Source organism: Adelges cooleyi, unplaced genomic scaffold, assembly GCF_023614345.1.
Source record: "Adelges cooleyi isolate 19-005CV unplaced genomic scaffold, UGA_ACOO_1.1 ACOO_flye_CR_arks_rails_tigmint_CR_PRNA_38, whole genome shotgun sequence".
Taxonomy (NCBI): domain Eukaryota; kingdom Metazoa; phylum Arthropoda; class Insecta; order Hemiptera; family Adelgidae; genus Adelges; species Adelges cooleyi.
In genome coordinates, this window is record NW_026096056.1 from 777,101 (window position 1) to 802,102 (window position 25,002).

At 27.7% G+C, this 25,002-nt stretch overlaps 1 protein-coding gene and 1 long non-coding RNA gene across 5 annotated transcripts in view; one reads left to right on the forward strand and one right to left on the reverse strand.

Moving 5' to 3' along the window:
* LOC126841267 (uncharacterized) overlaps window positions 1–18,269 on the forward strand; it is a 47,339-nt gene extending 29,070 nt beyond the window's left edge. The window contains exons 1-5 of one of the 2 annotated variants that reach the window (XR_007686151.1): window positions 16,587–16,760; window positions 16,905–16,916; window positions 17,315–17,326; window positions 17,619–17,790; window positions 18,028–18,269. This is a non-coding gene — a long non-coding RNA (uncharacterized LOC126841267). Of the gene's footprint in view, window positions 1–16,586; window positions 16,761–16,904; window positions 16,917–17,314; window positions 17,327–17,618; window positions 17,791–18,027 lie in introns of those variants that run through there. The other variant, XR_007686152.1, reaches the window with a different exon arrangement.
* Window positions 1–24,802, reverse strand: part of LOC126841219 (proline-rich protein 2-like) — a 47,745-nt gene extending 22,943 nt beyond the window's left edge. Inside the window, exons 1-5 of one of the 3 annotated variants that reach the window (XM_050577550.1) lie at window positions 24,602–24,800; window positions 24,447–24,458; window positions 24,028–24,039; window positions 23,561–23,733; window positions 22,755–22,993 (exon numbers count right to left, since the gene is read on the reverse strand). In XM_050577550.1, the coding sequence (XP_050433507.1) occupies window positions 23,573–23,733; window positions 24,028–24,039; window positions 24,447–24,458; window positions 24,602–24,668 (252 nt within the window). In that variant the 5' untranslated portion in view covers window positions 24,669–24,800 and the 3' untranslated portion in view covers window positions 22,755–22,993; window positions 23,561–23,572. Of the gene's footprint in view, window positions 1–22,754; window positions 22,994–23,560; window positions 23,734–24,027; window positions 24,040–24,446; window positions 24,459–24,601 lie in introns of those variants that run through there. The other 2 variants (XM_050577552.1, XM_050577553.1) reach the window with 2 other exon arrangements.
* Window positions 24,803–25,002: the final 200 nt, after the last annotated feature.

Below are 25,002 nucleotides of genomic sequence, written 5' to 3' on the forward strand. Positions count from 1 at the left end.
GCGAGGACGAGGCACCTCACTTTAATTACAATATTATTCTAGGAACCCATGAGTTAGATTATACTGTTTTAACTAAAAATATTATAAATTATTTATTATATTAATTCTAATAATATATTACCTACCTAACCGTTGTTTGACAAATATTTCATAACAACAAGAAATAACCAAAAAAAAAAAAAAGATTTCGTACTGATTCTTGAGTATTTTTTTTTGTTCATATATATTTTTTGTTATTTTTCTGTATTTGTTGTGTTTTTCGCAGTAGGGCATTTGATTTGTTTCTTTCTTCAAATTCTTTATCTATAGAAAGCCTTTATTTTGAACTTTTTATTTTATGAATCGTTGTTAAAATATTGATAGTTTTTTTATAATATGTCCTTAGCCTTATCCTTGGACTGAAAATAAAAATGTATTTATATTTATTTTATAAAATAAATTTAGTTATTTGGACTGTACATATTTTGATCCAACAACAGTATCTCACACATAGTATCTCAATGTATGTTATCTAAACGTATGATTTTATTAATATACTAGCTGGCCGAGCATCTTCCAAAAACTATTTTCAGTAATCGCGTTAATATTATAAAATTGGTACATAGAGCATATATTAAATATAATATAATTAATAATAATTATATATAGAAGACTTATCTTAAAAACTAATCTGTAGCGTACATTCATAATTTAAAAAAAGAAATTGTAAGAGCGAATTACTCGTCGTTTGTACTACAAAACTGACATCAGCTGAAATCTGTGTTTGATGTTCGACAACAGCACGCGCCTATACAAAAAAGTCGTACACTCTATGTACACACAATGATTCTTAAAAAATATATCCCGTAAAGTGTAGAAAAATGTTAAACGCTATTGTAATAAATCTATATAATTAAGTTAGTGTTCAATATCAGTTGTCTCGGTCTCCTTTATAGTGTTTTTTGTTAAAGTGTTCAACATTTGATATTATATTATACCACTATGCAGATTTATTATTTAGCATTTATTATTTTATGGTCAAGTCCAGGTAAATAATACGTTTTATTAATGTACAAATTATTTATTTATTTATAATTCAATTGCAGCAAACTATAAACGATAAGTTATGTACATAATTACTATGGAACTTAAGGCTAACTAATGTATTTTGATGTTTGCTCAATAGTAATAATAGATAGACTAATGAGTTTCGAAACGAAACAGCAAATTAAAACGCTTTATTGAAAATGTATGACGTCCAATGTGGCCTGAAAGAATTCATCCTCTTTCCGTCGAAAACAAATTATTGTAATCAGACTATTTTGTAAAGGTTGAATAATGTAAAATCGGGGGGGGGGGTGTATGCTACACGAATAACTGAATCATACACTCGTCCCATAAATCAGCTGTTTTGTTAATTTTATTTGGCATGTTCTGATTTGAAGGTTATATGGCGCAGCCTAGGTCTTCCAAGGCTTCGTCTTCCAAAGCAAGTGGTAATGAAATCGACCACACCGACTTATTGATCAGCGACATAGGCAACCTCTATCAAAGCGGCAGGTATGCGTTATTGAATTTGTACCTATTAACTTTATTATTTTACTAATTTTCCAAGAACGTCTTATATACAGTTTATTAATACTACCTATAGCCCAAATTAAATTATATTCTGTTAAAAATTTAATCTGTTATACCTGTGAAAGATGTTAAAAGTAAACTGGAAGTGTGTCTCGTTTAGCTAATTCTAATTTTATTTAAAGTAAGTACTGGGTAGTGACTAAGATAAGATTGAAGCATATTAATTGTAAGACACATTTATTAGCCAACTATCTTAGTTAGATATTATACAAAATGTATTATTACTTTTTATGTTCGTGTGTGTATTTTTAATTAATTTCAAGACTTATTTAGTTATTCAGACGTTTTTTTGGTTGTACAAGGAAAAGAACTGCGCGCCCATCGTAATATACTAGCCTCACGAAGTGAATATTTTAGGTATTTTAATCTTATCATTAAGTATATTTCTTTAGGCCTTTCTTCTAGAGCGGATGAAACTATTTGTTTTTTTTAGTTCACAATAGTTTACACTTGATTGTGACCTTAAATGAGACCCCTATTTTTTTAAATAGGTACTTTCACTAATTTTTAACGCTGTTACCGCCTTAATTATTTTGACGTATTTAAAATTAAAAAAAAAAAACTTGTTTTATATATTTGGACACTCAAAACAAATGGTTTCATTATCCCGAAAATGGTAGAGTACAATTATCTAGATAACATTTGAGAAAGATATCATTTTTATCTTTTTAACTCCATAATTTAATGTTTGTAGTAATATAGTGTACTATTTTTAGGATCTTATTTTTTGGAGGTGGTGCAGAAACCTATGATTTGTATGTGCACATAAAAGATGTATCAATAAACTCATTTAAAATAATTCTTGAATATATTTATACTGGCCGAATACATTTAAGTGATTTTGAGGTAACGAATAATCGACGCAGCTTAGCGGTTATTAAACGGCATAAATATAATTTTATTTGTGATCGTTTGGCCGTTAGTATGTGTTCGATCTGTTATTATTTATTTTTCAGGATGAAGAAATTTTAAAATTACATAAGCTTTCGGATTATTTTGGGATTTTACAATTAAAACTTTCACTGAACGAGTATTTTCAAAGAAGCATTAACATAGACAATGTATGTACGTTCCTTGATTTGACAAGACATTATGAAAACAAGGAGCTCGAAGTCGAATTACTCAAATTTATCGACGACAACGCTGTGGAAGTTTTGAAATCCTATGAGTTTATGGATTTGTCATCTGTAATGATATTTTTTCAAAAAAAATAAAAAATAATAATAATATCGCTAATGTTAGGTGAAAAGTTGAGAACCAATTGTCTTGTTTTTAGGAAGTTCTTCAAGAAATTCTCGATCGTGACTCGTTTTATACTCACGAATTGGATATATTTCGTGCGGTTTGTCGCTGGGTCAATAAAAATCAAAACGAAGTGGACCGTAATACTAATATCAAAGTCTTATCGGCCGTCAGGTATCCGATAATGAGTGCTGAAGAACAGTCTCAAGCTAGGGAATCACAACTGGTTAGATCGGATTTAATTTCAGCTGCCATGCAATTAAGAAGAAACACGTGGCCACAAGATAAGCCTCAATTTCGGGGACAGCTAAGTATGCTTGTTGTACACATCAATTTGTATTTCGCAAAATTTGTTGGTTTTAATTATTAAATTTTTTAGAACTCAATGTGCATATTCTTTGTGAGTATCATAGTTCTCCACTTCCCGATTTGAATGTCATTCATCAGTCTCAGGGTTTTTCGCTTTCAAATAACGACTTCGGTACTAATATGATAAAGTTGGTTACTCCGTCATTTGTAAACTTTTTGGAAATATCGTTGTACAACGCACGGTTCACTGACTTACATAAGTATGTTTTAAACTAACAAAAATATTTTATACTGAAATGGTCATTATTTAAAATAAAATAAATTATTTGAATAATTATTCAAAACTATCGTGACAGTCTATTAATGTATAATCATCTTTTATTTGTTGAGAATTAATTTTAATTATAAGTAAAGCAAATACATTTTTCTAGGATTGAAAAATTATTTTCTATTCTTATTGTTTATTAAGAGGACGTTATATACATTCGCATGCGCTCAACACATCAACCCCTGGGAAGTGAGTCGCTATGCTTGAAAGAACTTTGTTAAACGAACACGACGACCTGAGCGAGTTGTTGCCGAAGGTCTGTCCGTGGACAGAGAAGTTCTAACTAAATCGGTGCGTAGCATGACATGAGTGCATGTTGCTAGATCTCGATGATGGAAAATTTGACCTTTTGAGTGACGTGATGCAGGAACGGGACGGAGTTTTGAAATTACGGTTCGGAGAATTGCCACAAAGTCTGAAGAGAGCGGTGCCAACGTTCAGCAAGACCGTTTGATTGTGGGTGATAACTAGTTGTCCTAGACAAGTAAATACCGAATAGTTTAGCTAGTGACTGGAAAAGTTGAGATTCAAATTTGTCGTCCCCTGTTAGTAGTTATTTGAAGTGGAACGCCAAAGCGCGCAATCCAGGAGAAAACGAGTGCTTTAGCGACAATTTCAGCACATATGTCTTGTAAAGGTGTAGCTTCCGGCAATCTGATGTACCGATCTATTGCAGTTAAACAATATTTGAATCCGTTCGAGTAGGGAAGGGGACCGATTAAGTCGACGTGTACATGTGGTGGAACAGTAAAATTATCAAATGGCGCAGAAATGCGTTTAGAGACATTGCTTCGTTGACATTGAAGACAGGAACGAGACCATTCACGACAGTCTTTGTTCATTGAAAGTCTTTATGGAAAACTTTAATTTACAAGCACTTAAAAAAGTTTAAAAAAATGTCAGAATTAAAACATAAATTGTGAATGATGGGTTAATAGTATCGACGAGAGAACCTAGAAAAAGTTCTTATTATTATTGATACCATTCCAGTTCAGATTTTAACTATTAAATTAAAATAATGTAATGAAAATAGTACTTTTTAGAGTTTTAGTTGTATTTTAATATTTATTTAAAGCTTATTGTTTTTAATTAATGAATGTTCGATTATATTAAATATCTATATCTTATATAGATATTGAACAACATCACATATTTATATATATTATAGTATTATTTATACAGATATATAAAGATTTGATGTGGACAGTGTGGTATAAGTTATTGTCTCATACAATTGTTATTCTTAAATATGTGGTTTTATAAAAATGATTTAACTGTATTTTAAGATACCGGATCTGTTTTGTTTATAATTAAATTGTATTATGTTATATAATTTATACTTTTCCACAACTCTGTTCCTAATATTTAATTTTATTTAATTTTTTACAAATCACTATTCTAAAAGCTATTCGAATTATTTGATATTTTAGGCGTTACTCTTATTACATTGAAGTTTCAAACGATGGGCAAGATTGGGTGCGTGTTGTTGATCATTCAAATTATAATTGTCAAGGAGTTCAAGAATTGTGGTTTCACCCACAAGTAGTTCGGTATATACACTTTGTTATAACCAACAGGAGTGCTGCTAATGAGACTTTTAAAATTTGGAATGTCCGTTACGATTCAAAAGATAGGGTGGGAATCAACCAAATAATCGACCGACGAGTTCGGTAACGAAATTCGTTAGAGTTTAACTCGAGGAATGGCAATATGTGTACGCTAGCGATTTAATACAACAAAGCAACACGTATGTTTGTGGTTTACATTCATTTTTTTACATTTCTGATTCACATTTTTTCAATGCACCTTTATTAAGTTATAGCAGGGAATGGCTCTTTTAAAGAATATTCTAAATTAAATAATACAAATTAGTTCAAGATCACACCTATTTTTATAAAAAAGAAATTTGGTTCTTAAAAACCTATCAAAAATGGTTAATAAAAAAAAAAATTAATAAATTAATAATAATATTAAAATAATAAATAAATTGTGTACTCAATAAATAGTACCACAGATTAGATAAAGCATGAAAGTAAAACAGGTTAAGTCTTATGTGATGGTACATTTTGTTTATACGTGTATAAGAGAATCAACAAAATCATTTGATTAGACTATACTGTAAAAATGTTTTCTCTTTTTGCGATACTTAATTTAAATAACAATGTATATATTCAAAATGAAATGTAATAATTTGTCAAAAATCTTGTTATAATCAATGGAAGCATAATGGTGTAAATTTTATAATAAAATGTACAAGTCTTCTATTTAATTGTAAAAATGAAAATAACTTTATCATTCCTTTGCAATGTGAAAAACAAACGATTTTTAAAAAAAAAAACTCTTAAACTAACTATGATTTATACACCAAAAGTAAAGAACCAAGCATAAAAACAGCCTAATAAAATATTGTAAAATGCTTACAGATTCTAAACTTAGTCTACAAAATTAAAAAAAACAAAAAGGGTGAATAATAATTCATACCACAATTAAAAAAAAAAAATTATATTATTTGTATCGTTTATATCGTTTACCTTATTTAGACTTTTTGTACAAAATATCTATGAAAAACAAGAAAAAAATCATACAACACATTTAAGTTATACGATAATAATAATCTGAAAATTAATTTTGTCAACAACTGCTGTTAAATATTAAATAAAACAAATGAAATTTAAATTTAAAAAAAAATTATTTTCTTAAAAATATTCAAATCGTTACAAATCGTTTTAAAGGCATTAGTTAGAAATTGGAATATTTAAGTATAATATTCTTTTTATTTGGCTTTTTTGTGTTTATCGTCATACAACGTAGTTTAAAAATAAAGTAGCTGTATAAAGTTTATAAGGTATTATTTATGTAATTTTGCTTGATTCAATATGAGAGCCCGTTTTTGTTAAACTAATCTATTACATATAAAACATGAACATTTGTTTCACACTTTCTGTGGAGGCGTTAATGAGTTTACATGTTACTGTTTTAGCTAAAAATAGATAATTAATATAGCAATTAATGATTATTTTTAGAGCCCGGTGATTCAAGCTTAAATTCACTGCTATATAAATTTGAATTTGGTTATATTGTGTAAAGAGAATAGACAAAACACAAATGGTAAAATTTTATTTTGGAGAATTAATAAACTTCTGTTAAATACAATGTGGTTACATACTACTTTTTTAAATACACAACTATTCTTTTATAATTATTATTAACTCAAGACAAATCTTAGCATTATTAAATTATACTTTATATAATAAAATAAAATCATAAAAGACAAATTTCCCAGTCTTTTTTAAGCTCTCTAGCCTTTTATTAAAATATTTATACAAAAGACAAAAAACACCAATTTATTGTAAACTCATAACAATCACTGAAAACAAATTATTAGTAGTACCATATATGGCTATATTGTAGTATCTAACATTTTCCCGGCAACATAGTCGAACACACGCTAATAACAAGGCGAAAATATAAGAAAAAATGAACTGATATCAAAGAGTGAAACGGGTATAGCCAAATTATATGTGAAATAACAACAATAATAGTAGTGTACCTATACAACTTTTTTGTAACGTTACCGGTTTTTTTTCAGACGGTATCAGACTCAACTGAGTCTGATGAACTGATGTCAGTACTGACAAGCATAAACGAGGAGGAGGTAAATACCAAAAATAAAAATGTGTCGTTTGTTGAGATACTATGGGAATACGACCCTAGAATGTACTTCTATTAAACTATTTGTAATTACATCTGGAAACTACAGTTTTTCATTTGGAGACTTTTGTTTATGCTAACCATCGTAATAATAACACATAAGAGCTATATATTAGTTTGGATTTTCAATATTAAAACCTAACCGTGAAGCAAGATTTTTATAGACAAGATCTCTTTACACATGCCAATTAATTAGATAAATTCATTACTATTAAGTCAATTATAGTGTTATTAAAGTTATTGTTGTGTTTCTTTTTTTATAATTGATCAAGTCCACGATTTGACTGAGTACGTTTTAAAACCGCGTACCGACCGCATGTCTGTTTACATACTTGATCAAGGACAGATTTGCTCGGTTTGCTTTAAATCATAATTTAAAAAAAAAATTGTATTAGCGCGTACTGGTTGGTATATCTTCCAGTATATCTGGCCAAGTACTACCCGATTTTTTTATTTTTAACTCTCACTATTGAATACTCACTAGTTGAATAATAACTTTAAGAGCTTGTTGTGAATAGGAAAAACAAAAATGCTACACACTGACAGTGATGATTGTAAATAAATTTAATAATATGTAATCGATCAACACGATTACAAACACCTTTTTCATCTATAAAATAATTTAAACATGTATAATAATAGTCTTAACAGCAATTATTTTTCGAAGAGTTTATTTGAAAGATTTTATAGCGTTTTATAACGTTTCAATAATTATAAACATTGATTTTCTTTTACAGGTTTTTTCGTTCGGAGATCCAAGAGTTCTGAAATCGTAAATCAGTTTTATTCAGGATATATATATATATATATATATATATATATATATATATATATATATATATGTGTTAATAAGCGAGGTTGAGAGTCAATCAATGATTTAATTTATATATTTGTTGTCCAATTAATGTTTAAATTATAAAAATTTTCAGTTAAATTTATTTTTGTAATTAAATAATAATTAAAGTTTAATATGTTTGCAGCTCAAATCTAAAATTTCGAATTATACAATCAAATAAATATTTATTTATCGACTCGAAGAAAAATATTGGCATATATAATATACAAATGATTATGTTTAAAAAAAAAAAATAAATTTAATTGTTGACATGGATATTATGATCGATATTATAGATGACAACTTTCAATATCAAAAAGGTAGTCGCGAACAACAACTTTAAAAAAAGGAAACTTTGTAAGTAAGGGCCCATCGACTTATAGGTTTTTTTTCGGAAATAGTTTCAAATGAATCACTATAACGAAATATATATTTGGTAAATTTGTTTACTTTCTTGATTTTCAAAAAAATGAAGTATGTACAGTAGTTGAAACGATAATAAATTCGATGTTACTTGATATTTAACTAAGTTTCTTGTGATTAGGGAAAAAAGCTACACACAGTGAAATAGTTGTCTTAGCTTTATTATAAGATAATGTACAGGTTGATCAGATTTCACACCCATACAATAATTGTTTGAATTTAAAACACAACTGTGTGTTACATATTATTATAAGCGCTTAAATTTCAATTTCCTCTTAAGATATAAGAAGGTTGATATTAAGTGTATTAGAGCATGTCAAGAAAATACAAAAAAATAATCAAAAATATTTAAGTTTTTTACATCAAAATAATTGTCAATTTTAACTAAATTTTTCTCAAGTCACACAGATCTCTGAAACCGAAGAACGGATTTGGTTATTTAGGGTCTAATTTAGAGCCACTTTGGCATATTATTGAAGTGCAGTGATATTATTGTATTTGATTATTTTTCGCTTATAAACATTTGTGATGTATATATCCAGGCAACGTGTAAACAGGTTGTTTATAAATACATTGTGAATGCATTGTGTAATTTCCTATCATATATTGAGCACTATTTGATTTTTGTTTTATTTATTACAAAATAATTATAATTTAATACAACACATTGTATTTTGTTTTATTTATTCGTATGATATTTATTACCCTTTGTAGAGACTTTACGAAGATAAGTATCAGTAATTTCTACTGATCCAAGAACCAGTTACTGATAAATGATGATGGTACAAACTGCAAGATGATCCCGAAAGTTGTTGCAGTGTCGTGAAAATTGAAACAAAATGTGTCCCTTTTAAGGTAGGTAAAAAAAAAATTATACATCATGGATCATAACGAAATCAGTCTTCACTGAAGATCAAACAGACCGACGGAAAATAATCCGACTGATCTAAATAATCATACCCCTAGAGATAATCAAAACACCTTGCTCGAAGACGTCAAACATCAAAAAAACAAATGAGCATTGCCTTAATGTTGGATCTCACCTGACGAGCTTTTTTGGGGCGAGGCGAATTTGGAGTCTTCCATTGACTTGACTGTTGCTTGGTTTCAGAATCGTATCCATAGCACCGAGATTCGTCGACACCTGTGATGATCTTGGAAAAAAAGTTTGGGTCATTTCGGAAATCTTCTTTTTGCATGCTTCCACGCGACCTCCTTTTTGCTGTGCAGTCAGCAGTCGAGGAACAAATTTTGCAGCCACCCTTCTCGTTCCCAAATCGTCACTTAAAATACGTTGCACCGAACTCCAAGACACACTCTAGATTTTCCTACAACTTTTTCAATGGTCCGTCGTCGATCATCTACCCCATCGTATTGTGTTGACTTCTCTTCTATTATTAAAACTGCCATTGACTATACATTTGTAATATCATTGTATTTGTTGTAAACAAATTGTGTTAAAATAATTTGTTTGTATTTAGTTTAATACAAGCTGTCCCGACCCGGCGTTGCCCGAGATTTAGTTTGCCTGGACCGAGTAAAATAATTACAAATAAAATTTTAAAAAAAGTCAGTTCTCTAGGCTTTACGTTGTAACATACCCCGTTATAGTAGTCATACCCCATCTCGGCTTTTTAAGTAGTTTTTTAATAATTGACTGCTGTTATTCTTCGGAAATACGTAAGACAACTAAATAGTAACATTTTTTGACTGCTGTCCTCAATGGATCACACGACCAAGACATGAGCGCTTCTTTTTGTACTTCACGATAAAACGATACCCGTTGCTCGACAAATGCTATTTCGACTTCTGGACAATTCTGTTTTCTAAATCTTTGCCATCACTGTTCTCCATTAAGATGGTCACATCAAAAAAATAAATGTAAAAGAAATTTCTGAAGAAAACATTTAACTTTGTTACGAAAAGATAACAGTTGACATCAAAACAAAATTAATGGTTGTTGTTTACAGTTTATTTATCGACCAGGCAATTGATTTTCAGTTACCAAGCGACTTACTAATCATGTATGACGAACAAACTTGGCAATGTTATGAAACAGGTAATTAGAAAGAAATTATCTCAAAGTCAAGTTATCGACAAACTCTGGCTACTGGTACTGTCGGAGATAAATGTATTTAAAGGACGAATCAATAATTAAAAAAAAAAATAAAAACTTTTCACTCACATGCTATAAAACGTTTTTGGCTTATAAACTAAGTGGTATTCAAATAAAAGTGCCAGAAAAAAAATTATCCAAAAATCTATACAATGACTACCAACCATGTATGGAATTAATTATATTTTATCATCAGGTCAAACTATTTGGTATTGAAAATATTATTTGTCATTTATTTTTAATAGAGTTAACTGTTTACGAGCAGTATATATTGTGTTTAAAACCGAAAAACCATTTGAATATAATGTGTATATTACACATGTTTTTAATTTTTGTAAGATTACTGTTAAAACTATGAATTAATATTAAACGAATATAAGAAAGTTGTATGTTGTTTGAATATTTTCCTAATTTGTACTAAATAATAATTACTATTTGAATAAACTTTAATATAAAAACATACCTGTATTGGATTGGTTGACAAATGCTTATCCAACAGTCGTCGTACCGTTTTCAAAAATTCTCGGTCTCGGTAAACACAATCGGGCATCGATAATCCAGCGAGTTTCAATCACTGTTATCCATTTAAAAAATCATAAGAAACAAACAATACAAAAAAATTGATCGAGTTAATGTAGAAGTAAAAATCATAGATATTGTTTATTTATCGACTTGGCGATTTTGCTTTTGTCCATCGCTAAGCACATTATTAGTTGTGTATGACGACCAAATATTAATATATCAACTATAGTTATGGAAACCCGAAAATCGGTGTTATCACAAAAAAAAAAACGATATTTAGGCCACTTAAAAATCATACAAGTATTAAACATTATTATCATAAATTTGGTCTCGGGTAGAAAGGGCTTAAGTCAATTTAATCAACTTTTCAAGAAAGCCGTTTGAAAGTTTAAAAATGTCTACACGTTATAGTATTACACCACGAATATTCTTCAATAATATGAGTAATATTCGTCACTAAATTATGCCAATTGAACCAAAACAATCAGCCAAAATCAATCTTTAAATCTACGGAAAAAAATGTTTTTGTGAAAAATTGACTATAGTTAAAGTTATACCTACTTAAGTTAAATATAATCGATAAAATTGTAAAATTAAAACATAACACTATAAATTGATTTTTCTGATGTCAGTAGAGTCACAACAGCGGAACAGTGACAATCGCTCTGTAGATGGTTTCTGCAAAGGGTCGGAAACGTTATCAAAAATCTAAAAACATGGATACATCCGAAAATGATCAACATAAAGGTGTCAATTGTCGTTTGCATTGGTACCACTATATGCCACGTCTTAGACAAATACACATAAAACAAATGAAGGGCTGCGGGGAAAAAAGATCAATGTCGATTTTTGTTGAAAACGAGATTTTGGTACCAAATTTGTATTTGTATTGATGTATTGTATCTTTTATGCGCTCGAACCAGGGAAAAAAACAAATTAGTCGAGAGTAACAACCGGAAGTTTAGGCATACAGACAAAATGTATTACGTTTTGAAATTAAAAACATGATTTTCTCAGAATGTTCAAAAATTGACAAACCGTCTAAGCCCCGATCGGTGGGAATAGGGAACGTTAAACGTAAGAGATTATATACTAATGTAAAATAAAATTAATATTAAAAATAATTCCACGGCCAAAATCAGCACGATATAGTATATCAATTAAATTAGGCCAATTGTAATACAAATTTTAAAAACAAATTTTTTTCTTGTTTTTTTGTTCCATTATTTGTTCTTGACGATTGAGTAGACAGTAGTACTTTGGCAGAATATACATACTTTAAAACACCTTAGCATACGTAGGCAATTGTAAATGGGGTGAACTTCTATGTTAATATGAACCGTAATAACCATTAAATAACTAGACTGCATTTGCTTGTGGTATTGTCGAAAAATGTGAAAATAGTTTTTGATCTGTTTAAAATTTATACGAAATCTTTAGTAAAAATGATACCCACTCCGTCTTTTTATGACAGTAAATTGTTTTTTTAGAGTTGAAACATAAAACTCTGTTTTTCTTAAAATGTATTCTTATATGTACATAATAATAATAATATAATTTATATAATAGGTAACAGAATATATTATTCAGAATACATTGTTATTAGACAAATCTGAAAGTCAAATGATCTTCGATACTGCAGCTTTCTTGGTAAATTTTACTGTCGTTAGTAAGCTAAAAAAAAGTATTAAAATGTTATGTAAAAAATGGTTTATTTAAGTTAGGCTCCCTTATAGCGGTAATAAGTACAAGGTGTTTCCATTTTAAATAAAATCTTAGGATTTACTATTATCCATTGTTTTGATTTCGAAATAATTGTGATTTAAAAAAATCAGACTATTATACATGTATAAAATAATCGTTTGCTTAAAAACATTTATATATTCATTATATAAATATAATAGCTTAACATTTTCAGCTTAATTGAAAATAATTTATTAACGGCTAGTATCTTTGTAAAACACAACCCTCTTTTTTTAATTTCTACTTTTCCCTGGATGTTATTATATGTCTTAAGTGGTGAAACAACATTTATTAATTAAGACATTTTAACCAAAAATACAAGTTGAATTTATAAGCGGTTTAAGTTTAAAGCGGTAAACTCCACCTAATAAAAACAAATCCAAAAAAAGTTTCACTTCAGCTGCCCGTCTCGCTACGGCTTTTATTTAAAATTATTATTATTAGCCACAGCATCAATGGCTATTGGGTGAATTTTAGCAAACACATTTTTTTTTGTAGTACATGGAAACAGGACGATTTTTGGGGAAAATCCAATTACCATGTTAGTTTTTAAAAATATTGTTTAGTTATTAAGTTATTATGGTTTTCTACTTTAGTTTTGTATCAATAATCATAAATCAATTAAAAAAATAGGAAAGATAAAAAAACCTACGTTTTTTAATACTTTTCCTTATTGGTGAATGTATAAAATATAATTATTGATAAAGTTAGTAAGTAAGAATTTAACAGGTAAATTGAACACTATATGTTATTTCTTTTAAATTGGGTCAATTGTGTAATACCTACAGTTTTAAAACATATTTTGTCTTGTACCTTTTGTAGGTAGTATAATATGCGTAACCGTGTTTTTTTGTTTCTTTATTTGTTATTGACAATAGAGTACATAATAATACTTTGGTAAAATATGCATATTTAAAAACACCTAAACATACGTAGACTATTAAGTTAAGTCTATTAACCACAATAGAGTTACAAGAAAAACATGACTAATTTTTTTGTAGATAATATTTATATTATATAATTATCGAAAATTATAGGCTTAAAATGTTCAGACAATAGTGGATACACTAACTGACTTTTGAAATAAATAAATAGTTCCAATTACCGTGATCTTTAATGGATAATAATATAATTAATAGTACAAAATGTGTACTAACTCGTGATCAAAGCTTTAACTAACAGATAAACAAACATACTTAAAAGTCCATGTAATATATAGAAAGATCTGTAAAAAGATTAGTGTATAAAGCCAGCTTACAACGAACTTCAAATAATCTACTTTGGTTAATACTTTGGTTAATATACTTTGGTGATTAGGCATGAAATTACATTTTATAAAAAAGAAATCAAAAAAGAAGAAAAGGAATCAAAAGTAAAAGCTGGAATAGATGGAATAGTTGGAATAGATGAGATAATAAAATACAACTTTACTTATTCAGCGAATATTTTTCTTATTGAGAGAAAGGTATATGTAATTAACACATTATAAATTTGATAGGTAACAAATTGTGTTCTTTTAAATACATTGTTATTAGAAAAATCTGAAGGTTGAAACACAATTATGATAAACAAAAATGAACATAATATACACATATTTCTAAGCATATGAATTTGAAGATATGAGTAAGAGATGAATAGAAGAGATACTATCCAGTTGAAATTCATAAGAAATATTTATGTGGCATGCCCCCACACGTCAGTAGACTCAAATTTAGCTTAATAATACCAACATTTTTCCTTAAAAATCTTGAAATAATAAACAAAAAATTACCAATAGAATCTTTACTGATTTAGGAAATATGTATATCCTCAAACCCGGTTATTGCATTCTGAGCTGTAGTCACTTATCACAGTAATGTAGTCCATAAAGACCAAAGCAACAAATCTAAAATTTAAAAACTCCCACTTGTATTTTAAAGTTAATTATAATTTATATTTGGTCCATTATTGTATAGAACAATATAAGTGATGGAAATTGTTTAATAATTATTAATTTAAAAAGCCCGTACAGTGGGGTCGGGGCATAGTGGGGACCAGGAGGCCACAGGTTTGCAGGAATTATTATAAATAAAAATAATCAAATTGTTAGAATAACTGTGGCGAGTACCTAATTAAACATTTACAGTTAATGTATTACGTTTTCCTGAATCGGAAATTTTTTATAATTTTAACTTATAACTAAGAGTTTTTGTAAAATCATTTATTGTTTAAATTGTAATCCAATGAAGTATTATTCTTTTTTATCAAAACCTAGCTGTTTTTCACAGTGACTGTTGTGATGTAAACAAATGGTAAGTTCTTATAGGTATCACAGACTTTAAATATTATAAGAATCTTCGTATTTTACAAAAAGAATTTGCATGGTTTTATTATCCATTTTATTTAAGTGTTTTACACTTAAAAAGCATTTTTAGATCAAATGTTCTCTTTTGCACAAAGCTAGCAATACTTTTTCAAAGACTTAATATCATATTTTCCTACAATTTGTATGGTTTTAAATTTCAAGGTTATTTTTCAACATGAAAATATGTTGCTAGCAAAGTTAACGTTGCTATCAAAACTAAGCTGTTTTTCACAGCGACTGTTGTAATGTAAACAAATGGTAAGTTCCTACAGGTATCACAAACTTTGAATATTAAAGGAATCTTCGTATTTTACAAAACCAATTTGTTAAGTTTTTTATTTTTTTATTTTTATCGAAAACGAAGTGTTTTTTATACAAATTTTGTTTTGCAGTGGTTTTTGTAGTATTTTTATGTTTGACCTATTTTATTTCTTGCACGGTAGCATCTTGATGTTGCAATAGTTATACATATATTATTTTAAAAGATTTGAATTTCGAATAGTTTTAAAATGTATAATAATAAACATTTCTAATTAGATTGTAATATCGAATTTTATCGGTGTAGAAGAATGTTATGTTAGTACTTAGAAATTTTTTCAGTCCCATTCTACCCAGCCCGGACCGATCTAGCCCAATAAAATAAATGTAAACTTTTTCAACTTTAAACCCCCCAAGTACCAACTAGATGAAATTTCAAAGCTTATTAGGGTTAATGGTATTTTTTGGGTTTAATACTATGTACATCGGTATTTAGAACTGTTCTAATTATTTCCACAGCATTATTGCACTCCGTATTCAAAATTTTTGTAAAATTGTTAATCTTAAAAAGCTGTGGTAAAGTATAGGCTAAAAGAGATGTTTGATGTATCGATAGCAAACTAAAAAAAAAATGAAAATGCTGGACTTAAATTGACCTAAAAGTGTATATAAAACCCTAGTTGATAATGATAAAATAGAATTGCATTAATATGTTAAAATAACACGGCAATATCAAAAATTGATTTATTTCTGCCATTGACTAGTCTTTAATAACTATTCCTAATCCTGTATAATACTGATTTAATTGTATATTTTTAATCTAACAGTTACAGAGTAACCTATACTTTTTTACACCACTAGTGTGAAAAACTTAACATGACTCAAAATTTGTTATTCATTTTGATAGAACACTTAAATAAATAAGTTTCTAAAAAAAATGTATAGTTTGGCTGTATTGAACTAGGTCTTAGAACAAAAAACGATAAATTACATAACAATAGTACACACAATTTTTTGGCGAACTCAAAAATAATATACACTCCCTTCCAAACCCCTACCAAATGAGACGAACAAATTTGGTGCAGCAAATATCCTTATAAATAATGTAATACATTCTACCGTTGCTCTAGTATAGTATTCAACTTTTTTGGTGCTTGACTTTAACTTAATATCCAAAAGTTCATATATATTTTAGCATTTAAAAATCCATACATTTTAAGATACTATTTGAGTTTCTTAATAAAAATGAATTCTAAAATGATTATTTTGATTGCAATATCCGTAATTTTCATTGTAATGGCAACGTATACAGGTACATGAAAAACAGTATACCAATGTAAAAAAAAAAAGACGTTGACTTTTTGTTATTTAAAACAAGTTTTTACTTTATAATTTACTTAACTTTTTATCGTTATTAATTAATTTTTGTTATACAAATCTATTTTTCATGTTTTAGGTGTTGATGCAGGTAAGTTTAAAATTGAATAGCTCAATTTTTATTTATTATATAATAGCAGTTTTTAATGACTTAACCAACTTTTAAAACAATATTTATGTAGACATTTGTTAACCTATATGAAATAGGAGGTTTAAAAGAAAAATTTAGGAATGTTTGTTTGGTACTGTTAATAAATAAAGAAATACACATTTTTTTTGTGGCTTCTCAGACAAAAATGAATATGAAAATATATTATATAGCTTTTTTTGCACAATTATTTTACATTTATATCTTATACGTGGAACATATATATGACTATATTAAACCTAAACGCTTTTGGATTAAAATTAAAGTATACAATTTATACATGATAATTTATACACAAGGATAACATAAAGTATTTAAGTAATTTTTTTTCAATATTTCAGGTGACCCGGAAGGTAAGTTAATGGATAATATCAGTTTATGGGCTTCACAAATATACTTGCAGTTTTAAAATTATGTTCAATAAAGCTTAAAATGTGTATAACATGACCTAAATTGTCGAAAATAATAAAACCTTTCCCTTGTTCATGAACATAATATACTGTATTATTTTGCATATCCAGTTATAATATTATTTTAAGATTATTACATGTGGCTATGATAAAATTTAATGGTTTTGGATCAAAAGAAATATATATAAATTAGACATGTTGCACTAGGGAAAAAATATATTTTAGATTTTTTTAGAAAAAATTCCCCTTCAGTAAGTCGTGGTGGACTACCACCACTACATACAGGACCACCACCACAACGAAATCCAAAACCACCAAAACTACCAACACCGCCTTCAGGACGAGGACCATCGCCAACAGTGCCTCAAGCACCAATACAACCAAAAAAACCGTAACCAAACCACCTGGTAAGTTTTTATGATTTTATAAAACTTATATTGGTTATAAGAGTGTAATTCAATATACAATTTTATCATTTGTTTTTTAAATAACTGAAAGTCGGATGATAGAATAAGTTTTTGTGATTTACAAACATACTTTAACCCATCATTTAGTGCCTAGCGTTGCCCAACTTAATTAAAATTAAAATTCATCTGTAAACGATTTTTTTACACAATATTTTAATATATATTTTTTTTGTTTAGCTCAAAACTAATTAAATTTACCATCAAACCGCAGTATCCAAAATCCGTGTCACAATCTGAAAATTAATAAGCTTAATAAAATGTGTATATTGTGAAATGTTCTAATTTGTTTATCATAATTGTGTTTCAACCTTCAGATTTTTCTAATAACAATGTATTCCAAATAAAATATTCTGTTACCTATCATATAAATGTTATTATGTCTATTAAATATACCTATGTACCAATAAAAATGATATTTACCGAATAAGTAAATTAGTGTTTTATTGTCTAATCAATTCTAACAATTTGTTTTGACTTCTGCTTCCTCCTCTTATTTTTAATTCTTTATTATAAAATGTCTATGGAAATGTGATAAATAGTGTCAATTGCTTAACTTTAAAAATATAACAAATATAAATATACAATGTATAATTAATTTTGATTATTTACTGTTTATACTCATTATGCTATTGATTTAACCTTGATGCTTTGCCTGCTGGCATCCCGTAATAAACACATTTTCTGTTATATAAACTCATTTTAAGAAAAACAAAGTTTTATGTTACAACTAAAAAAAAAACCTGTTTATAAATTATTCAACGAGTATAATTTTCCTAACCTAACATATTGAGCAGGGGAAACATCAGGACTACAAAAATTTGTTTACTGCCAAAATAGTGTGTTTTTTTTTTGTAATTTGAAAATTAGTTGATCCTAAGTAATCAGAACGTTACACAAATCTGTTTTTTATTCAAAGCTATGTATTTGTACACGAGTATCCTATATTTAACTATTCATCTATAATTATTGTAAAATCAGGGTTCCACAATGCAAGAAAATAAATTGTTCTAACATTTAAATACACAAATAATAAAACGTATTACTTTAAAAAAAACTACTTGTATTCGAAAAAAACAATAATAGTTTTGTGATGTATAATGTTAAAACTGAAAAATGTATGATACCTAGAGTTTGTCACTAATTTAGATGGCAACAGATGTCACCATCGATATATAATAACACGTTTTCGTAAAGACAAAATAAAACTATTTAAAGAGTTGTAAAATCTGTATATTATCATGTAAGAATATAAATCGATGGGTTTTGTGTAAACATATGATTGAAATAAAATTTTAAAAGCAAGTTGAATGCATAAAATATCAATAATAAAATATGTAAAAGCGCTATAGCTATATTAATTAAGGTGTAAAGTAGTAGCATACTTTGTATTAGTATGTTACCTAATATGTATGTGATAATATTCTATCAATATAAAACATTTTTTAATGAAAATTGGGAATTGACCAAAAAAAAAACTATACGTTTTTTTTTTGTAAAATATAAAACAGTTGTTAAGCTTAATGGCATAATGTGTTAAGCTTTAAAGATTTTTTACTGTTTTACATTGCTACAGTAAATTCAGAAAAATGGTTCAAACACTTAAATACACAAACGACGAAACCACCGATAAAAACAACATGTTTTTTCTAAAGAGCAATAATAAAGTTGAATCTTTATGACCAACAGACATTTGTTTACAATCCAACAGACGTTGTGAAATATTCGAATACATATAATTTTGTTTAACTCTAAAAAGATCTTTATGTAGCTAAATATATTTAGAGTGGAAACAAAATCACATGATGTGGAAGAATTTTACTTAAAGCTTATATTCAACAAGTGCACTATTATGAATGTATCAAATATTTCATATTTTGAAACATTTTTTGGGTAATTTTCAGATATATCCATGTCATTAGTTTTGTTCCTGATGTCAGGTTTTTGCAAATTTCACGGTAATAAAATATGAATAAATATAGCGGATTCATTGAAAAAGAGTAAAAAAGTGAATAGGCTGTACACAAATTAAAAACAGCTTAGTGTGTAGCTATAACCGAAGAAATAGCCATTATGTTGTGCGTTCAAACCTGTACATCTATGGTTTAATGTATAAAAATATATTTATCACGCAGAACGACATACCTGAGTGTATGGTTGTTAATATCACTAAAGCCAAAATCAACACGATTCTTAAACGGCTCATGATAATTCTAATGTAAAATTAATAAGAAATGATAACAATTTTAACAAATGAGCAATACCAACAGTTCACGGTTATAATTCTAAATAAAGCTGACTTGTAACTCGCTTGTTTGTTTTGTACATGTTTCTTTTAGGTTTGAAAAATAACATCTTATATAATTTACGTTATTATTAAATGTATGACGAAAACAGTATTCGTTCTAAGTCTTGTATGCTTTAATACGCTCGACGCATCCAAACGTTTGAAAGTCATGTTGAAATTATTTAATAGATAAATGTACATTAAGGAAAGCATTAGTTTTAAAGGAAATAGGTTATCAGGATATGTAAATTATGGAACCGGTACTGATAATTGCGATAGCTTACCAAAAGCCACTCAAGCACTTGTTTTTGTGCTTGTTGCCATAAATTAAAACTGTTAAGTACCAGTTGGCTATTTAACGGCATAGGAGCAACTGAAAAAGCCTATTTAATGAATTTATGTATTGATTGGATATGTATTGATTTACAAATCCTTAAATGCTTTACAACTTCGAATAACACGATAACATCTAATAATTAAATATGATTTAACACAAAACAAATTTAATTTTAATATTCTAGTTAAATCATGTTAACTAAGTTCCTTAAACTTGAAAAAACTCTTTGGACAATATTATTTTCTGATATCTAGGTCCGGTGTATTGATTTTATTTGCTCTGGCCAAGTTGCGTTTTTCAATTTCATTTTTTATAGTTGGTAATAATGTTAGCCAATAAAATAAAATAATATACTTACAATTTTAGGTATAAATGCACATTACCAGATACCCTTTTTTTTTTGTATCTTTGTTTTAGTATTTTTTTACGCTGGTTAGGAATTTCAAGGAGCTCGCGTCGACTCCCAAAGCTGGCTGGCGAGTTGTTTTGTATAGTTAATGAATTACCAACTTAAAGCTTTAATAATTAAGAAAATTATATTGTTGTTCAATACAATATTGACATTACATCGTTGATAATATTATAATAATAACAAAAATAAATAACACTGTAGCAGCGCACACTCGCGTCGCTGACAAATGTATGGTGTGGTGGCGAGCGTCTGTGGCTGCAGTTGCCAGTCGCTACCACCTATTGTTATATATGCAAAAATATGCAAATTTTAAGAAGCTATTGAAGAAATTTGAAACTAGAGGAGTGCGCCAAATTTTGACTTGCGATTCGTAATCAGCGTAAAAATACTACATGATGATAAAAACAAAGGGTGGTCGGTAAATTGCATATTTTGTGCCTAATTGTATTTTATTGAAAATAAATGCATTTTCGTTAATCACCGTTGTAAGATAAGGAAATAATTCACAAAAATTGTCATCACGTATGTATACGCATTTATATAGTTCTAATCTGTTCTAAATGGTCACCTGCACCTATCTGAGCGGCCAACTTGTTTGGTAACGTTAGGTCGGCAGCCAGCTATAAGACAAAAAATGCCAAATCTTAACCGTCTAAGCCCCGATCGGTGGGAATAGCGGACGTTAAACGTAAGAGATTATATACCAATGTAAAAATAAAATTAATATTAAAAATAATTCCACCGCCAAAATCAGCACGATATAGTATATCAATTAAATTAGGTCAATTGTAATGCAAATTTTAAAATAAATTTTTTTTCTTGTTTTTTTGTTCCATTATTTGTTCTTGACGATTGAGTAGACAATAGTACTTTGGCAGAATATACATACTTAAAAACACCTTAGCATGCGTAGGCAATTGTAAATGGGGTGAACTTCTATGTTACTATGAACCGTAATAACCATTAAACAACTATATTGCATTTGCTTGTGGTATTGTCGAAAAAACAAAAAATATGAAAACAGTTTTTGATCTGTTTAAAATTTATACGAAATCTTTAGTAAAAATGATACCCACTCGTCTTTTTATGACAGTAAATTGTTTTTTTTGAGTTGAAACATAAACTCTGTTTTTCTTAAAATGTATTCTTATATGTACATAATAATAATAATATAATTTATATAATAGGTAACAGTAAACAATAGTACTTTGGCAGAATATACATACTAAAAACACCTTAGCATGCTAAGCAATTGTAAATGGGGTGAACTTCTATGTTACTATGAACCGTAATAACCATTAAACAACTATATTGCATTTGCTTGTGGTATTGTCGAAAAAACAAAAAATATGAAAACAGTTTTTGATCTGTTTAAAATTTGTACGAAATCTTTAGTAAAAATGATACCCACTCGTCTTTTTATGACAGTAAATTGTTTTTTTAGAGTTGAAACATAAAACTTCGTTTTTCTTAAAATGTATTAAAAGTTTAGCAATGGTAGTAATATTAAAATAAATGTTAAGATGTATAATATTTAGTATTCATTTTATTACTGGAATCATGTTTTGCTTTTAAAGCAAAAAACACATATGCCGTACTGCTCATTACATATGTGGTTAACCTAACCTAATCAGACAAAGCATCAAGGTTAAATCAATAGCATAATGAGTATAAATAGTAAATAATCAAAATTAATTATACATTGTATATTTATATTTGTTATAATTTTTAAAGTTAAGCAATTGTCACTATTTATCGTATTCCCATAGACATTTTATAATAAAGAATTAAAAATAAGAGGAGGAAGCAGAAGTCAAAACAAATTGTTAGAATTGATTAGACAATAAAACACAAATTTACTTATTCGGTAAATATCATTTTTATTGGTACATAGGTATATTTAATAGACATAATAACATTTATATGATAGGTAACAGAATATGTTATGTGGAATACATTGTTATTAGAAAAATCTGAAGGTTGAAAAACAGTTATGATAAGCAAAGTAGAACATTTTACAATATACACATATTATTAAGCATATTAATTTTCAGATTGTGACACGGATTTTGGATACTGCGGTTTGGTGGTAAATTTGATTAGTTTTGAGCTAAAAAAAAAAATATATATTAAAATATTGTGTGAAAAAATCGTTTACAGATGAATTTTAATTTTAATTAAGTTAGGCTTCTTTATAAATTACGAAGTACAAGACGTTTGCATTTAAAATAAAATCTTAGGATTTACTAGTATCCATTGTTTCAGTTTGGAAATAAATGTGATTTTAAAATATCAAACTATTATGTGTAAAAATAATCGTTTATAAAAAAATTTAAGTATAATAATTAAACGTTTTCAGCTTTATTGAAAATAATTTTAAAACTTAACCCTTTAACGCCGGTGTTTTGTTTTTTTCTTCAATAATTGGTATCTTGGGTGCTTATTTCTTATTATTTTTTTGAGTTTAAAAAAAATAATATGTACTTAAAAAAAATGGATGTTGCCATACGTTGTAACGCTAGGCGCTGATGGGTTTAAGTATGTTTGTAAATTACTAATAAACTAATAAACTTATACTATCATCCGACTTTCAGTTATTTGAAAAACAAATGATAAAATTGTATATTGAATTACACTCTTATAACCAATATAAGTTTTATAAAATCATAAAACTTACCAGGTGGTTTGGTTACGGTTTTTTTGGTTGTATTGGTGCTTGAGGCACTGTTGGCGATGGTCCTCGTCCTGAAGGCGGTGTTGGTGATTTTGGTGGTTCTGGATTTCGTTTTGCTGGTGGTCCTGTATGTAGTGGTGGTAGTCCATCGCGACTTCCTGAAGGGGGAATTTTTTCTGAAAAATCGAAAAGAATGACAAAAATATATTTTTTTAAGTTATATAAATTTCTTTTGATCCAAAACCATTAAATTTTATCATAGCCACATGTAAAAATCTTAAAATAATATTATAACCGGATATGCAAAATAATACAGTATATTATGTTCATGAACAAGGGAAAGGTTTTATTATTTTCGACAATTTAAGGCATTATATACACATTTTAAGCTTTATAATTTTTAAGAAAATAATTTTAAAACTGCTAGTATATTTGTGAAGCCCATAAACTGATATTATCCATTTACTTACGTTCCGGGTCACCTGAAATATTGAAAAAAAAAGTTAATTAATTATTTTTTTTTTATCCTTGTGTATAAATTATTATGCATAAATTGTATGTTTTTATTTTAATCCAAAAGCGTTTAGGTTTATTATAGTCATGTAAATGTTCCACGTATAAGATATACAAGTAAAATAATTGCGATATTGAATAAACAAAGCTATATAATGTATTAACAGTACCAAACAAACATTCCTAAATTTGTCTTTTAAACCTCTTATTTCATATAGGTTAACAAATGTCTACATAAATATTGTTTTAAAAGTAGGTTAAGTCATTTAAAACTGCTATTATATTTTATCGAAAAACTAAAAACAAGGTATAAATTATGTCAGTCATTGAAATACGAATAATAAATAAAAATAGAGCAATTCAATTTTAAACTTACCTGCATCAACACCTAAAACATGAAAAATAGATTTGTATAACATAAATTAATTAATATCGATAAAAAGTTAAGTAAATTATAAAGTAAAAGCTTGTTTAAAATAACAAAAAGTCAACGTCTCTTTTTTTTACATTTGTATACTGTTTTTTATGTACCTGTATACGTTGCCATTACAATGAAAAATACGGATGTTGCAATCAAAATAATTATTTTAAAATTCATTTTTATTAAGAAACTATACTCTAATAGTATCTTAAAATGTATGGATTTTGAAATGCTAAATTATATTTGAACTTTTGGATTTTAAGTTAAAGTCAAGCACCAAAAAAGTTGAATACTACTGGAGCAACAGTACAATTTATTACATTATATATAAAGATATGTTCTGCACAAAATTGTTTGTCTCATTTGGTAGGAGTTTGGAAGGGAGTGTATATTATTTTTGGGTTCGCCAAAAAATTGTGTGTACAATTGTTATATAATTTATTGTTTTTTGTTATAGGACCTAGTTCAATACAGCCAAACTATACATTTTTTTTAGCAACTTATTTATTTA